This window comes from Acomys minous (assembly GCF_964271855.1).
Source record: "Acomys minous genome assembly, chromosome: 16".
Lineage (NCBI taxonomy): Eukaryota > Metazoa > Chordata > Mammalia > Rodentia > Muridae > Acomys > Acomys minous.
Genome location: NC_140498.1, coordinates 2,736,449 through 2,752,730, shown reverse-complemented (window position 1 = coordinate 2,752,730; position 16,282 = coordinate 2,736,449). Strand labels below are relative to the sequence as shown.

The following is a 16,282-nucleotide window of genomic DNA, read 5'->3' as shown; positions in this document are numbered from 1 at the left end:
ACAAGAATGACTTGCCCTTACTTGTTATGGCGACTATCCAGCTTTGTGCCAGCAGTCTCGCGGGGGTTGCTGGGATTGGGACTTTCCCCTCCCATGTGCTCACACTGGCAAAAAAAGTTCTGGTGCCCGAATTCACTGCAGGTAGCTACAAGGATTAGGGGGTGCCTGGCGCCCCGGCCGGAACCTACCTCCGGCAAGGGGACACGCTCGCATGAAGACTGGGTAAGTGACTGACACACGGTGATGAGTCCTTTCTGAGTCACCGGCTCTCGGCTCGCACATTGGAAACTAGAGAGAACGGTGGGGACTGGGGGGTGGAGCAGCCGGGGAGTCGGGGGGACCCGAGCGAGGTTGGGGGGGGGAATGGAAGCCCGGCCGGCGGGGTGAACGGGAGTGCCAAGTCGGAGGTGATGAGTGTAGACGATGGTGATGCTAGCACCAACCAGCCTCCCAGCCGAGCACCTGAAAGTGCACGGAGGGTTTGGGGACCGCAGAGACCGCCAGACGGGTTTGCTCTCCGCCACCCACTTATCCACCCGGTGCCGGAAGCTCCAGAAATAACATGCACAGAGCACTGTGGTCGGAGATTCTTTCCCCACCCCACCCCGAGATTCATGGCTTAAGACTTTAAGAGCCCACAGCATCCTAGTGAGACCTTGAGCTCCATTCCTTAGTTAAACCGGGGTGATCAGGGAAGCCTTAGCCGCTAAGGTCCAGCAACTTCCGGACCTTTGTCCCTGGGGGTGACTTTTTTTTCTCAGCCGTACCCCCCGATTCTGCTAGACTAAGAAAATCCAAGGAAAGACTGTCAACCGTGCTAGCGAGAAGTGTTTTCCCTGGGGGCCGCCCGAACCTTTTTTTTTTCTTCCTTTCTTTCTTTTTCTTTTTTTCTGAAAGGTCCGCCGGCCCAGTTATTGTTTGGCTAGACATTTGCATTTCTGCCGCTTGCAGGAGCATTTCCGGTTTCTTTCTTTTTTCTTTCTTTTTTTTTTTTTTCTGGAGCGGCTCACTACACAGTCGACGAGAGGGGAGTAAAAAGGGGGGGGCTACATTCTAGGTTGGTGCTGACGCTTGAGGAGGGAAGCTGATGTCTTCGCTCGTGCTATTCTAGATTCCTTGGTTATTGCTTTTCCAAAGGAGGGTGTGTTTGTTTTAAAAAGCGTGCAGGGATAGGTCGTTTGTTCGTGCCGGAAAAACAAATTACCGAGTATCCGGTTTTGGGGTGAGCCATTCCCTGGGTGAACGCATTCCTCACGTCCTGGAGGCGGAAGGGGCGGACCTTGCCCGTGGCTCGCGGAGACCCTAAGAGCGTCCGCCGGGCAGGCGGGTTCTTCTCCGCGGGAGGCGCCCCCGTCCCGCACCGTCAGTTTTAGTTTCTTACCGCGCACCAGATAGTATGCGAGTCTTGTCTTTTCCTTTTTCCGTCTTGGTAAAAACAGTACTGTGGTGCACGCCTGTAATCCCAGCACTAGGGCGGTGGAGGGGGAGAGACACGGTGCGACAGAGGCAGGTGCAGCTATCGCTCTGGGAGTTCAAAGACAGCCAGGATCCAGTTTTTCAGGGAAACCGTGTCTTTAAAAAAGAAAAAAAAAAAAAGGTATTTCAGCCGGGCGTAGTGGCGCACGCCTTTAATCCCACCGCTCAGGGAGGCAGAGGCAGGCGGATCGCTGTGAGTTCGAGGCCAGCCTGGTCTACAGAGTCCAGGACAGGCTCGGCTACATAAGGAAAACCTGTCTCGAAAATAAATAAGGAAAATTAAGGCTACACAAGAGAAACACTTTCTCTTTAAAAAAAAAAAAGAAAGAAAGAAAGAAAAGAACAGGGAATAAATTTCTTTTTGTTCTTCTGAAGGTTTAGTGATTTTAGTCTAAAGCATAAGTGAACAAAAAGCTGCTTGCACACCTTTGATCCCAGCACTTGGGCGGAAAAGATAGGCAGATCGCTGTGAGCCAGCCTGCTCTACAAAGCAAGTCCAGGACAGTGAAGGCTACACAGAGAAACCCGCTCTCGAAAAGCCAAAAAAAAAAAAAGTGAACAATAGGTAGAAAGGAAAAAGAAAAATAAAAGTTTTAAAAATTATTTTTCGTAGCTTAAGGTACAAAACTCAAAGGAAGGCTAGGTAATTCAAGTTTATAGAGAAGTATACAAATTACTGCAGGTAGTTTTATGCATGAGGGACCCAGGCAGTAAATGTCGTGCTGGGCAATCCCAGAGGTCCAGGCTTGCTTTGTTACGCAGATCGACTTGCAGCTCTGGTAATCTCTCGACTGGGTTTGGTGTCAGAATTTGAAAAGATCCTGTTCCAAGGTAAAAAGGGGGTGTCCCTGAGCCCCACCCTGCTGTTTACAAATGTAGATATAGGTATGTGCAAATTTTGTTTGCTTTTTACATAAAGACAACTTTGAGAGGTATCCGTTATCTACAAATATCTTCAGTCTCTGGGTAAATTACTGCAGACTGGGTTGGGAGTATAGGGTGCGTAAGCTTAACGCGTCTATAGCTTACTTAGGACCCTGCAGTATAAATGCTATCCAAATAAATGTTAGTGTGTTGACTGAAGAAGGGAGCCAGGGTGAACCAGGGCTGGGCTAGGGGGGCAAAGGCAGGCAGGTGCCTGTGAGTTCAAGGCCAGCCAAAGATCAAAAATAAGGCCCTATCTTGTAAAGAAAAAAACGGAGGTTACTATTCAGCACAGAAACAAACTGCAACCCTGACAGCAGCTGTTCAGCAGCGCTAGAAAGCCTGAAACAGGAGGGTCTCAATTTCCAGATCTTGACAAGTTCAAGATCAAGTGAGACCCTGTCTTTAAAAAAAAGAAAGAAAAAACACATGAAAAGTGGAGACAGAGCCGGGCATGGTAGCGCACGCCTATAATCCCAGCACTTGGGGAGGCAGAGGCAGGTGGATCTCTGTGAGTTTGAGGCCAGCCTGGTCTACAAAGTGAGTCCAGGACAGCCAGGGCTACACAGAGAGACCTGTCTCTAGGCGGTGGGGGGGTGCGAATTAGAGACAGAAGTTCCAGGTCACCCATTGCTCTGTGTTTCTTCACCAACTTAGGGTACATGAGACTGTCTGCAGAGCAAAAAAAGGGCAAAAACTACCATCCATTAACAAGTCAGACCCAGCAGGCATTTATGCTGAAAGGGTAATTAAGGACACAGGACACATTCCTTTAGTGCTAAAACTGCCCCCTGTTGCTGAGGCAAGAGGATTGCCATGAGTTGAAAACCAACCAACATGGGCACCATGGCTAGACCTTGTCAAAGAAAGACAAAAAACGATGGAAACCCAGCTTGTGATAAGAGTACTTAACCTGACTAACAAGATGCCCTGGATTTAAGTCCCAGAACCACAATAACAAAGTAAGCCCTTGAACACACGTGATTTGTCCAAGGATGGTTGTATTGGAACCAAGCAGTAATCTGTGTGATTCAGGGTGTTAACATCCTGTGAGCGCTGCAGCTGAGGGAGACTTGTCCAGTGATTAAACCTTCTGCTCTTTCCCCATCCCTTTATTTCTGTTATGTTCATGATTTGGGCCTTAATGAGTTCTGTTTGTGAGACAAGGTTTCTCTATGTAGCCCTGGCTATCCTGGAACTTGCTCTGTAGACAAGGCTGGCCATGAGGAGATCCACCTGCCTCTGCCTCCCACATGCTAGGATCCGAGGGCTTAATAGATTTGGAACTAGCCTCATGGCAAACTAAGGACCTCGTATCCCAGCACTATGGAAGTTAAGACAGTCAGTGGTGACTCAGTGATGATTTTAAGGCCAGCCCTGAATACATAGCGAGAGTCTGTTGGGGGATGGTCTGGTGGATTTTGATGCTAATTACAGCTTGCTGTCTGACCCACCTTTTGTTTAATAAAAAGCCATCCCACCTGGACAGGACAGAGGAGATAGGTGGGGCTAGGAGAGAAATTGGGGGTGGGGAGACCGGAGACTGCCACAAGGACAAAGGAGAGAGACCTAAAGTGATGAGAAAAAGGCCGCCATGGGCTAGCTGGAGGAAAAACACATGGTTGCCGGCGTAGATAAAAAATCCGGCCCAGCTAGGTAAAAAACATAAACAAGTATTTGGGATTTTGAATAAAAGGTAGCTTGATAAAAGTTACTAAAAATAGATGACATGCCGGGCGTGGTGGCACACGCACTTGGGAGGCAGAGGCAGGCGGATCGCTGTGAGTTCGAGGCCAGCCTGGTGTACAAAGTGAATCTAGGACAGCTAAGGCTACACAGACCCTGTCTCGAAAAACCAAAAAAAAAAAAAAAAAAACCAGATGACATGGGATTGACACTGGGATCTCATGCCTGCCCCATTATAAGAGGTAATTTAAAAGATTAATATTTACCCTGCCCTAGGTTAACTAAGGCTATTTTAAAATATAACAAGTGTCTGCGTCTTAATTGATCACTAGCCGGGCCTACTGATAATACATGTAATTTTTAAAACAATAAGAGTCTGTCTCGAGAAAAGGTGAGGGCGAGGAGGAGGAGTAAGTTCCAAAGGTCATGTTTCCTGAGGTGCTAACGGGATGGTTCACTAGTGAAAGTCCTACCAGAAGGGACAGAAGTCAGTTTGGCTCCTTAGTTACTGAGTTGGTGTGGATTCGAGACCTAAACATAAAACTGGCAAGCTTTAAGGAGGGGCGCTAACAGCGAACACCTGTCCTTACGTTTTGTTTATTTGGTTTGGTTGTCTTCGGCTGGTAGAATGAACCAAGTGTCTTTGTCTTGGTGCAGGAGAGGGTTATAACGCTATTTCAGAATTTGCCAAGTTAAAAAAAGTACCAAACACCATTTTCACATTTTAGTCACGTAAACAGTGTATGGCCTGTGCCTCCTCCCGGCCCCCACTCCTGTTTCATAAGGCTGAAGCTAGCTCCAGCCTGAGGCTTCCATGGGTTCCGTTAACGTTTTGCTCATCCTTGCTGCCTTTCACACACTTCATCCCTGGTGATGTGGTGGCTCGCTCGCGTGAACCCGGCACTCAGGCAGGTACAACAGAGGAATTGCCATATCGCCAGGCTACACAGCGAGGCTGTCTCAAAACAGAAAATAGAAGTAAATAAAAATAATGGTCCACGCTATGAGGATGTGTGTGCGTGCGCATATAGAGGCCAGTTGACAGATTTTACAAGAATTACTTTGAGGGTAACCAGCCTCGGTGCCAGGTGCCCTTTCCAGTTACAGAGCCGTGTATTTTCTGATTTATATAAACTACGTAAGAGTTTTTCTGCAAGTCATATTTTTCACCAAGTAGGTTTCTGAAGCATTCTTTTTCCGGAAGCGTGTTCTACGTGTGCGTTCCCGCCAGTGGATCCCGTTGTCGCTCCTTGCCCACATCCACAACAGCGCTGACGGGAGAGGGTTTGTTGTGCAGGCTTCATGCTGTCCGTGCCAGCTGTTCTAGGAAGGGCGTCCAGAGGTGGTTTTCCTGGGTGAGATGTGCGCTGGGGATTATACCAGACACCCCCTTGTTACTCGTTAGAACCAGCAACATCAGTATCCTCTCCTCACTGTTCCCCCAGCTGGGGGTTGAACCCGGGGCATTGGATATGATAGGCAAGAGCCAGCCCGGCCGAGGGGGCGCACGCCTTTAGTCCCAGCACTCGGGAGGCAGAGGCAGGCGGAGCTCTGTGAGTTCGAGGCCAGCCTGGTCTACAGAGCGAGTCCAGGACAGCCAGGGCTACACAGAGAGACCCTGCTTCAAACACACACAGACCCCAAAAAATAGGCAAGAACTCTGCCACTGAGCTACACTGCCAGACTCAAACATTTTTAAAAAATATTTATTTATGTATTGTTATGTAAAGTGCTCTGCCTGCATGTACACCTGCCGGCCAGAAGAGGGCATCAGATCACATTGTAGATGGTCATAAGCCACCGTGTGATTGCTGGGAATTGAACTCAGGACCTCTGGAAGAGCAGCCAGTGCTCTTAACCTCTGAGCCATCTCTCCAGCCCGACTCAAAATATTTTGTTTGTTTGTTTGTTTGTTTGTTTTTCGAGACAGAGTCTCTCTGTGTTAGCCTTCGCTGTCCTGGTCACTTTGTAGACCAGGCTGGCCTTGAACTCATAGTGATCCACCTGCCTCTGCCTCCTGAGTGCTGGGATTAAAGGCATGCGCCACCATGCCCAGTTCAAAATATTTTTATACTAAATCCTGTGAAACATTAGAGTAATTTTGTTCAGAGTAGGGTGTGGCTTCTGCCTTTCCTGGTTCCCATCCCTTGGTGGCAATGGCGATGCTAGCAGTATTTGTTCACTTTGGCTTTGCGGTTGGAGGGCCGCCACGGACAAGCCCTGAACCCCTCCAGCTGTCCCAGCTGTCCTGCCTCAGCCTTCTGAGTGTTGAGATGACAGGTCTTCATCTGTTAACGGCTTTCTCAGAGGATCAAATGAGATGCGCTCAGGAAGACAGACCTGGTGGGCCCGGGGGCTGTAATTGTGCTCAGGCCTCTTCTGGGTTTATTGCCTCCCCCCCAGTACTGTCTTAAGCATCCAGCCTTCCTGAGCATTTGACTTCATTTAGAAAAAAATCTTGGTATTGTGGCCTCCTGTGAGAAGCGCCTGTTCAAAAATGGTCCATATTGGCAAGGACGGCGCATGCCTGTGATCCCAGCACTTGGGAGGCAGAGGCAGGTGGATTACTATGAGTTCAAGGCCAGCCTGGTCAATATAGTAAGTCCAGGACAGCCAGGGCTACTCAGAAAAACCCTGTCTTTAAAAAATAAAAATTTTAAAAAGTCCATATTGGCAACTGTTCTTCTTAAGGAAACACTGAAAAACATAATTGCTACTGATGACCTCAGTGACAGAGCAGGGAGAATGGGGCATTGGGCCACCACCCCAGTACACCTACCTACACACGCACGCACTGTGTTCACTAAACAGAGTTCCCTGACAAGGTGAACTTGCATTAGTGGGAGCAGTTAGTTCCGCAGAAGCCCTGCTAGCTCACAGAGGCTGTTAATTAGCCTGTTATAAGGAGGCGGACATGTTAACATTGCTAAGGTCTTATATGTGCCTGGCAGGCACTTGTCTCGGTTTACATGCATGTGTTTGTATGCTGTTGAGGAAGTGAGTGGCAGTGCTGAGCCTAGACTTCACAAATTAGCTAAACACTCAACCACTGAACTCTACCCCGAGGCCAAAGGAAAAGGCCAAAAGCTAACCTTTCAGATAGGACTCATCTTACAGTAAGTGTAAGTAATAGTGAAATGCCCAACTCAGGACCTTTGGCTCCTGAGCAATTAATTATTAATCTAAAGAAGCGCAGGGCCTCCCCCACGCTTTTCCACGTCCAGTCAGTCCTTCGCTTTCGTCATCATCTGCCTTAAATGATGGCAAGAGGCGCATGCAGAAGAGCCTGTGGTGCATGGGCCTGCTTGGGTGAATGTCTTTTTGTTGTTGTTGTTTGGTGGCCATCTTTAAGGAACGCTCCTTCAACTTGCCTTCTATGTGTGCTTGGCTGGTCACCTGTCAAATGGCAGGTAAGACTATCGTGGCAGCCGGGCGTGGTGGCGCACGCCTTTAATCCCAGCACTCAGGAGGCAGAGGCAGGCAGATCGCTGTGAGTTCGAGGCCAGCCTGGTCTACAAAGTGAGTCCAGGACAGCCAGGGCTACACAGAGAGACCCTGTCTCGAAAAAAGACTATGGTGGCAAATAAAATAACTCATATGAAAAGATTTCCCAAAGTCTTAAATAAACAAGAAAGTGTTCAATCCACATAATAGTGGAAATAAGGACTGGAGAGATGGCTCAGAGGGTAAGAGCACTGGCTGCTCTTCCAGAGGTCCTGAGTTCAATTCCCAGCAACCACATCGTGGCTCCCAACCATCTACAATGTGATCTAATGCCCTCTTCTGGCCTGTAGGTGTACACATATACATAATAATGAATAAATCTTTAAAAAAAAAAAAAAGGCCAGGTGTAGTGGTGCACGCCTCTCTAATCCCAGCACTTGGGGGCAAAGGCAGGTGGATTGATATGAATTTGAGGCCAGCCTGGTCTACAAAGCGAGTCCAGGACAGCCAAGGCTACACAGAGAGACCCTGTCTCGAAAAACAGATGGGGGGGGGTGGGAACCATCCAGCCTAAATGCTAGGAAGAGTACCGTGTTGCGGCTTGCTGGAGATTGGCTGGCTGTGACTGGACATTTCTGAGGAGCTATGGCATACAAGATAAGGAAGAGCCGACTTCCTAGCCATCGGGAGAATAGAAACAGCAACTTTGCTCCTGTAGGAGCCAAAGTGATTGAGCCAGGAAGTGCTAGCCAGAGCCCATAGGGAAGAAGGCTGTAGGGAAATTGCTGAATGTTCAGGAATTTGCCAGGGGTGGGGGACTGTCCCGGGGTACTGGTGAGGCGCTGGTGTGTGCAACCATGAGTGATCCTGAAGCCCGGAGGAGGCTGTGGGAGAGCGTGTGGGGCTGGGGCGTGCCTCTCGCGTCATCTTTTCCTTAAGGCAGTGTGTAATCAGAGACTCAGATTAGAGGCTGGGCTGCCGGAGGAGCAGCCTGAGAAGAGGCCAGAGAGCTGCCCCTCTGGTTTTGCCTCCATGTTGGGACATGGTCTGTGCGCTGTGTATTCAGAGGTCGGTTTCCGTGCACAGAGATCTGGTCGGAGCCCTTGTGTCATTTCTACGAAGACTCTCCTCTCTCAGTGTTGTGTAAAACTTGTTCTCCACCATCTCTGATTGGTTAATAAAGAGCTGAACAGCCAATACCTGATCAGGAGAGTGAGGGCTGGACTCCCAGAGAGGATCCAGTGAGGGACAATAAGAAGGATCTATAAGGAAGGTTACCTTGCTGGGGTCGCCCTGAGGACAGATGGAGCAGGAGCGGCCAGGGCGAGACTAAAAGGGGAAGTGGTCCAGGCCAGCGTACACAGGTTAGAACAGGTGAGTATTTGCCCAGCTTAGCACCTTAAAGCTTGCTAACAAAGGTAATATTTGGGAACTGGAATGGGAGCAGGAAAAAAAGCATTATTTTTTTTCTACACCTCATTTTTCTTCTCACAGCAGCCTGGCAGGTTTCTTGGATACAACCATGGAGGAGCCACAGTTGGATCTCAGCGTTGAGCCCAATGCTGAGACGTTTTCAGACTTGTGGAAACTGTGAGTGGATGCTGGATGGGTGGGTGTGTGGTCCCCCCCCCCCCCCCCCCCAGACAGAGTGTCTCTATGTAATCGCCCTGGCTGTCCTGGAACTCTTCTTTGTAGACCAGGCTGGCCTCGAACTCACAGAGATCCTCCTGCCTCTGCCTCTCAAGTGCTGGCATTAAACACATTCGCCACCACGCCCGGCCCGTGAGTGGATCTTACGGGGCCTCTGAAGTACCCATTCCGCCCACCCGCCGATCCTGTCCCCTAGCAGAGGCCCATGAAGAACAAAAGCAGGGGTGCTGAAACACGTTGTGGTGTTGGGTGCCTGTGGTCCCCTGCATTTGGGAGGTGAAGGCAAGAGGGTCAGAAGTTTGAACCTAACAAGTTCAAGGGCAGCCTGGGATAAGTAAAGCTCTGTCTCCCAGGAAAATGAAATCAGCGATGCTAACTCTCTCCTCTTTGCTTTCCAGGCTTCCTCCAAAGGACCTGGTAAGGGCGGCACGGGCTGAGGGCTTGGTGTGCCAGGCGGTTGGTAAACCGACAACAGCAGCATTGAGGTTCTTCTCTGTCCTGTCCGCAGTCCAACTTGCTGCCGTCGGACTCCGTGGAAGATCTGCCGCAGTCCAACTTGCTGCCGTCGGACTCCGTGGAAGATCTGCCGCAGTCCAATTTGTTGCCATCGGACTCCGTGGAAGATCTGCTCCTGTTCCCGGATGTTAACTGGCTGGACGGCCTGGGTGAAGCCGCCCCGATGGCCGCAGCGCCTTTGGCCGAGGACCCTGTCACCGAGGCTCCTGCGCCAGTGGCCCCTGCACCAACCACTCCCTGGCCACTGTCATCTTTTGTCCCCTCCCAGAAAACTTTCCAGGGCAGCTATGGTTTCCACCTGCGCTTCCTGCACTCGGGGACGGCCAAGTCTGTCACATGCACGGTCAGTGGGCTTGAGGCGTCGCGGCCTTTCGATGCATGGTTGTTTTGTTTGTTTGCTTTTCTGTCTAAGTGTTGGGGGTTCCTCTTTAGCCTGCGAGCTCGAACACGTATCTCAGCTCGATTTCCCCGTGAACCTTTCTCTTCCTTCTATCCTTCTTCTCGTACCTCTGCATCTCTCCACGGGGCGTGGCACTTCCTTCCTCCCGGTCCTTTCTTGGTTTTTGGAGACGATCCCCCAAGCCCAGGCTTAGTGTGCTCCCTGTCATTGCAGCTGCTGGGTGTGTCTAGGCAGGCGTGTTTAAGGCTGCTTAGTTTTTAGTTTTTATTTTTGGTTTTTTCGAGACAGGGTTTCTCTGTGTAGCCTTGGCTGTCCTGGACTCACTCTGTAGACCAGGCTGGCCTCGAACCCACAGAGATCCGCCCGCCTCTGCCTCCCAAGTGCTGGGATTAAAGGCATGCGCCACCATGCCCGGCTTAAGGCTGCTTAGTAAGATCCCCATTTAAGAAAGAAAAGGACAAGCCTGGTGTGGAGGCACACACCAGAAGTAGGCAAGTCTCTGTGAGTTCAAGGCTGTCCTGGTCTACAAAGTGACTTCAGGACAGCCAGGGCTACACAGAGAGATCCTGGCTTGGAAAACCAAGAAGAGAGAGAAAATAGCCCTGCTATGTAGCCCAGGCCTGTCAATGCTCACCAGGCTCTGCTATGACACGCTTTGCTTTGCTTTGCTTTTTTGTTTGTTTTGTTTTGTTTTGTTTTTTGAGACATGGTTTTTCTGTGTAGCCTTGGCTGTCCTGGACTCGCTTTGTAGACCAGGCTGGCCTTGAACTCACAGCTATCCTCCTGCCTCTGCCCCCGATGGGCCGTGTCTTTTTTCATCGGCTCCCCACTTTGACCCTTGCTCGCAGCTTGTCCCCTGGCCATCAAAACTTCCTCCTCTCTTGCAGTACTCTCCTTCCCTCAATAAGCTGTTCTGCCAGCTGGCCAAGACGTGCCCCGTGCAGCTGTGGGTCAGCTCCACGCCACCGCCCGGCACCCGTGTGCGTGCCATGGCCATTTACAAGAACTCACAACACATGACAGAGGTTGTAAGACGCTGCCCTCACCACGAGCGCTGCTCCGATGGCGACGGTGAGCACTGGGCTATGGGGGTGAGAAACCGCTTGCCTAGGGTGCCCCAGCCTTTGACCTAATGCTCCATTGCTCTTAGGGCTGGCTCCTCCCCAGCATCTTATCCGAGTGGAAGGCAACTTGCATGCTGAATACGTGGATGACAGGCAGACTTTTCGGCACAGTGTGGTGGTGCCATATGAGTCACCTGAGGTCTGTTGGTTCGTTTGTTTTAAAGACGGGATTTGATTTGTTCTAGCCCAGACTTATGTTAACCCTGTAGGGACCTTCCTGCCTCAGCCTCCTGAATGCTAGACTTGCAAGTGTGGGCTACCGTGCCCTGCCTGAGGTCTGCTTTAACAACTGGGTCTCTGCGAGAAAGGGGGTCTGGAAGGGGTTGTCGGTGGCCACCCAGATGGGAGGTAAAGCGGTCCAGGTTCCCTCACACATGCTCAGCGAGTGCCACGCCCCGTCTCCTGCACACTTGTCATCCTGTACCCCACAACTCCAGGAGGTGTGCGGTACTCTACAACTGAAACAGGCTTTTTAGAGGCCATAGACCTTCCTGTTTGCTGTAGGTGCCCTGTGGTGAGGTTGGGAGTGGATTCACCCCAGATCCTGTGTCCTCCCCCAGCAGGGCTCTGACTGTACCACCATCCACTACAACTACATGTGTAATAGCTCCTGCATGGGGGGCATGAACCGCCGGCCCATCCTGACCATCATCACACTGGAAGACGCCAGGTAGGCAGCCGCTAACATGTTCCCTCAGGTCTGTGAGCCCCGCCCCCTACCACACACATGCCTAGCCCTCTTTACCTTATCTGCAGAGATGAAGTCTCCTCCTCTGTGCCCTCTCTGGCTTAGGGACGTCTCTTATCTGTGGCTTCTCGGGGGTCCCTGCAGCTGGAGCCCCAGATAGGACAAGAGCAGTTGGGAGCAGGCGGGGGCCTGGTTTAGACCGCTTGGGGGGGCCCAGTGCCCTTACTTCTCACAAGGTTCCCTTCTCTTATCCCGGGCAGTGGGAACCTGCTGGGGCGGAGCAGCTTCGAGGTCCGCATTTGTGCCTGCCCTGGGAGAGACCGTCGGACAGAGGAAGAGAATTTCCGCAAGAAGAGAGAAGGCTGCCCCGAGCTACCCCAAGGGAGCCATAAGCGAGGTGAGCAGGCAGGAGAGGGAAGGTGGAGGAAAGCCTTCAGCTTCATCCCAGAGTCACTCACTCGATGCTGCTCTGCTCTCCACAGCACTGCCCACCAACGGGAACACCTCTCCCCAGCCAAAGAGAAAACCACTTGATGGAGAGTATTTCACCCTTAAGGTACCAAGCATGGGAGGGTCGCGTCTCAGACAAGATGTGTCCATCACTGCCTCTGATGCCTCTTGCGTGCACAAAGCTAGAATTGTCACCAGGTTAAAGATCTAAGTCTAGTACCCAGAATGCCATTTCTTTTTTAGCTTCTGTCCCATCCATCCATTCCATCCCCACCCCCCACCCCCTGGTTTTTCCAGATAGGGTCTCTCTGTGTAGCCTTGGCTGTCCTGGACTTGCTTTGTAGACCAGGCTGGCCTCAAACTCACAGCGATCCTCCTGCCTCTGCCTCCCGAGTGCTGGTATCTCACCCCGCTTTTGCTGCTTTTTTTTTTTTTTTTTTGAATACAGTGCTACAGTGCTCTGCCTGCATATACACCTGCAGGCCAGAAGGGGGCACCAGATCACATTATAGATGGTTGTGAGCCACCATGTGGTTGCTGGGAATTGAACTCGAGACCTCTGGAAAAGCAGTCAATGAGTGCTCTTAACCTCTGAGCCATCTCTCTACCCCACCCCACCCCACCCCCCACTTTTTTAGCTGCTTTGTCTCTGCTTTACATTAGCTTCAGAGCGCATGCTCAGTGGGCAGTGGTGTCTCAGACAGTGGCTCTCAGTTGCACCTGAGGACAGTAACTGTCACCATAAAGTAGGTGCTGCTTGGAAACACCATGTCCAGCCATGCTGTGGCGGCACATGCATTTAGAGACGCTGAGGCAGGTGGATCTCTCGTGAGTTCCAGGACAGCAAGGCTACGCACAGAAACCCTGTTGGCATGGGGTGAGAATATACCAAAAAAATTAATTTAGAGCCAGGCGTGGGTGACACACACATACTGTAATCTCAGAACTGAGGAAGGTGGCTACAAGTTTTTTGCAAGGAAGCTTGTGAGAAAAAGTAGCCCTTAAATTTTTTTATTTATCTAGGGGGGAAAAAATGAGACATAGCTTGGTTTCAGAATACTTGCATGGCATGCACCACGTCCCAGACACCTAACCTTCCGGACGCCACAGCTCAGCGGCAGGGTGCATTTTCCCAGATTGAATTCTCCCCTCCCCACCCCCCACCATGCTGCTGAGAGTTGAGGCTTGCTGTCTGTCACCAGCATCCACAGAGCGCCATGCTGCTATGTTAGTGCTAACTGGGAAAGACCCAAATTGGATGTACACTTTCTACTGAAGGTCTGTTACTTTCACTGGGACTTTGCCTGGTGCTTCTGCCCCCTTCACCCCTGCTACAGATCTGGGGGCGTAGACGCTTTGAGCTCTTCCGAGAGCTGAATGAAGCCTTGGAACTGAAGGATGCTCACGCTGCTGCTGCTGCTGCTGCTGCTGCTGCTGCTGCAGAGGAGTCGGGGGACAGCGGCCCTCACTCCAGGTGAGTGACCCAGGCTGCTGGGCAAGCGAGGTTACTCTACCCTGCCAAATGCTAATGGGCCCTGTGAGGCCTCCTTCCTCCCCACTTCAGGATCTATAAAGTAGCACGAGGGACAACAAGGTGTCACACTCCTGTAATCCCAGCAGCAAGGAAGACAGGGGCAGGGCAGTTATAGGAAGTTGGAAGCCTTCATAAAGTTGGGTGTGGTGGGGGAACTCCTTTAATCCCAGCACTCCAGGAGGCAGAGGCAGGTGAATTGCTGTGAGTTCCAGGCCAGCCTGGTCTACAAAACAATGAGTCCAGGCCACCAAGGCTGTTACACAGAGAAACCCTGTCTCATAAAACAAAGTTGAGGGCTACATAGCAAGACCTTTCTCGTGGTACGGAAGGGAGAATAGGCTGATCCTCACAGGCACTCCAACAAGTTCTGTGACTACCTACCCCTGGTAGAGACCATCTTAAATTCTCTTTTTTTGTTTGGTTTTTGTTCTTCAAGACAGGGTCTCTCTGTGTAGCCCTAGCTGCCCTGGACTCACTTTGTAGACCAGGCTGGCCTGGAGCTCACAGCAATCCGCCTGCCTCTGCCTCCCAAGTGCTGGGATTAAAGGTGTGCGGCCGCCACCGCCGGGCTCGAATTCTTTTTTTTTTTTTTTCTCTCAGCCTCCATCCTAGAGCTTCCCAAGCCTTGATCAAGGAGAAAAGCCCAACTGCTGGCTCTCTCACGTCACCCACCCATCCCTCTTCTCTCTTCCTGCAGCATCTTGAAGACCAAGAAGGACAAGTTCACCTCCCCTCGCAAGAATCTCATGATCAAGAAAAAGAAGCCTGACTCAGACTGACGTCCTCTCCTTCCTGCCCCCACCCCAGCCCCACCCCAGCCCCTCCTTTCCTGCCGTTTTATGACTTGGGTGCTTGAGCCACTGCTTGGGTCTGGTCATCACTGATACCTGGGGAGGGTGGTGGGATGCACCAGCTTAGCTTTTAAGACTTTGGCTATGAGGAGAGGCTTGAAGAGAGGAAGAAAATTCTTCGCAGGTGGGGTTGGAGTTTACAGTCCTTAGGCGGTGGTGACGCGCCACCCATTTCTGAGTTTACTCTTCTCCAAACTTGAATCGGCGCACCTGTAAGATGTAGACCAGCGTACCGACTTCTCAGGGCTTGTTGTGAGAGTTGAAGTAACGTTTGTCTCTTCCACTGCCTTTTCCTACCTTGTCCACAGGACTCGGCCCCTTCCGGGAGTGCTGGTTCATGGCCCGGGTCGGGGAATGGGTTGGTAGTTGCCAGGTCTCTGCTGGCCCAGTGAAATCCTATCCAGCCACTTCTTGGCACCTAAAATGAAATGTCACCCCAGCCCCACAGCCTGTAGGATTCTATCTTGGGCTCTCATAGGGTCCGGATCTACCAAGATCCATTTATTTTTTTCACTCTGTGCTCAGGATCAGTTTCTTCCAACTCTGCCAGGCCTGTCCACATTTACTCATTGCCCCGTCCCTTCCCCCTTTTTATACCCCTTTTTATATATCGATTTCTCATTTTACAATAAAATTTTGTTACCACTTGTATGTTTTTTTGGGGGGGGGGGCGGGGGTCAATTTTGGCATAGGCTGTTGGGGCTCCCAGGTGCAGGGATGAATTTGGGTGGCAGCCGCCTGAGCCTGGAGTTGGGGGAGGCTTGCTTGGGTTCCAGGGGAGGAACAAGGCTGCAGACTGGGTCAGTCTGTGCCCTGAATGACAAGAAGGGAGAAGGGTAAAGTCCATTCATAACTTGGGAACCCACTGTCCCTGCTGCCAGGGCTGGCACACGGGCCTCTCGCCCACCCCCCTACTTGCAGGGCTGGGCTTGCCTCTCCTGGTAGCCTCTTACCAAGGATTACTGGATTTAAACGTCCGATTTAGCAAGCCTGAGCCTCTGGAGCGACCATCTGCTCCACAAGAAAGGATCAGGGTGCCTGGGTTCCACAGGGAAGGGGTGGCTGCTCCTGGCTGGAGAGACCAGTGGGAGGCCTGCCAGCCAGGGTCCCAGGAAGCTAGGGGCAGTTAAGGTGAGGTTTGGGGCCTTCCCAGCATCCCCATATCCTGGGCCTCATGCCAGGCAGTTGAATGAATTGAAGTTTTGCACTTTGCCAGGAAATCCTTTGAAAGGGCTTCTTGGGGTGGGGAGGAGAGTCAGAGTTGGGGAGCCCAGCACCCTCTCTTAGCCTGTTCCTCGGTGCTGCTGGCTCCCAGGGAGGGGGGCTAGGCCAAGCTCTCCCCATAGCCTGCTGTTGGCAGAGCCAGTCAGTGAGCACATGGCTTGGCCTTGTCTCTTGGTGATGGAGAGACAGGTCCTGAGGTCCAGAGGGACTTTGAGGCCACTGTCCTCTGCCTGTCAACTGGCTTAAAGAGCCAGTCGGAGCCCTTAGCCTTGCGCAAGGGTCCTATACAGCTTGGAAGGGACCTGCCCCTTGCTT

The 16,282-nt window shown here is 51.4% G+C and overlaps 1 protein-coding gene across 4 annotated transcripts; it reads left to right on the top strand.

The window, feature by feature from the left end:
- The first annotated feature begins 66 nt into the window (after window positions 1-66).
- TP53 (tumor protein p53) lies at window positions 67-15,388 on the top strand. Of its 4 annotated transcripts, XM_084761518.1 has the most exons (12): window positions 67-222; window positions 8,714-8,904; window positions 9,025-9,120; window positions 9,579-9,597; window positions 9,689-10,039; window positions 10,984-11,167; window positions 11,247-11,359; window positions 11,781-11,890; window positions 12,169-12,305; window positions 12,391-12,464; window positions 13,696-13,832; window positions 14,590-15,388. In XM_084761518.1, exons 3-12 carry the CDS (start codon window positions 9,053-9,055, stop codon window positions 14,669-14,671), a joined length of 1,275 nt encoding a protein of 424 aa, XP_084617644.1. In that variant the 5' UTR covers window positions 67-222; window positions 8,714-8,904; window positions 9,025-9,052; the 3' UTR covers window positions 14,672-15,388. The 4 variants fall into 4 exon arrangements, with proteins under 4 accessions (XP_084617644.1, XP_084617643.1, XP_084617642.1 ...); XM_084761517.1 differs by lacking the exon at window positions 8,714-8,904 and having other exon boundaries at window positions 9,028-9,120; XM_084761516.1 differs by lacking the exon at window positions 8,714-8,904 and having other exon boundaries at window positions 11,784-11,890.
- Window positions 15,389-16,282: the final 894 nt, after the last annotated feature.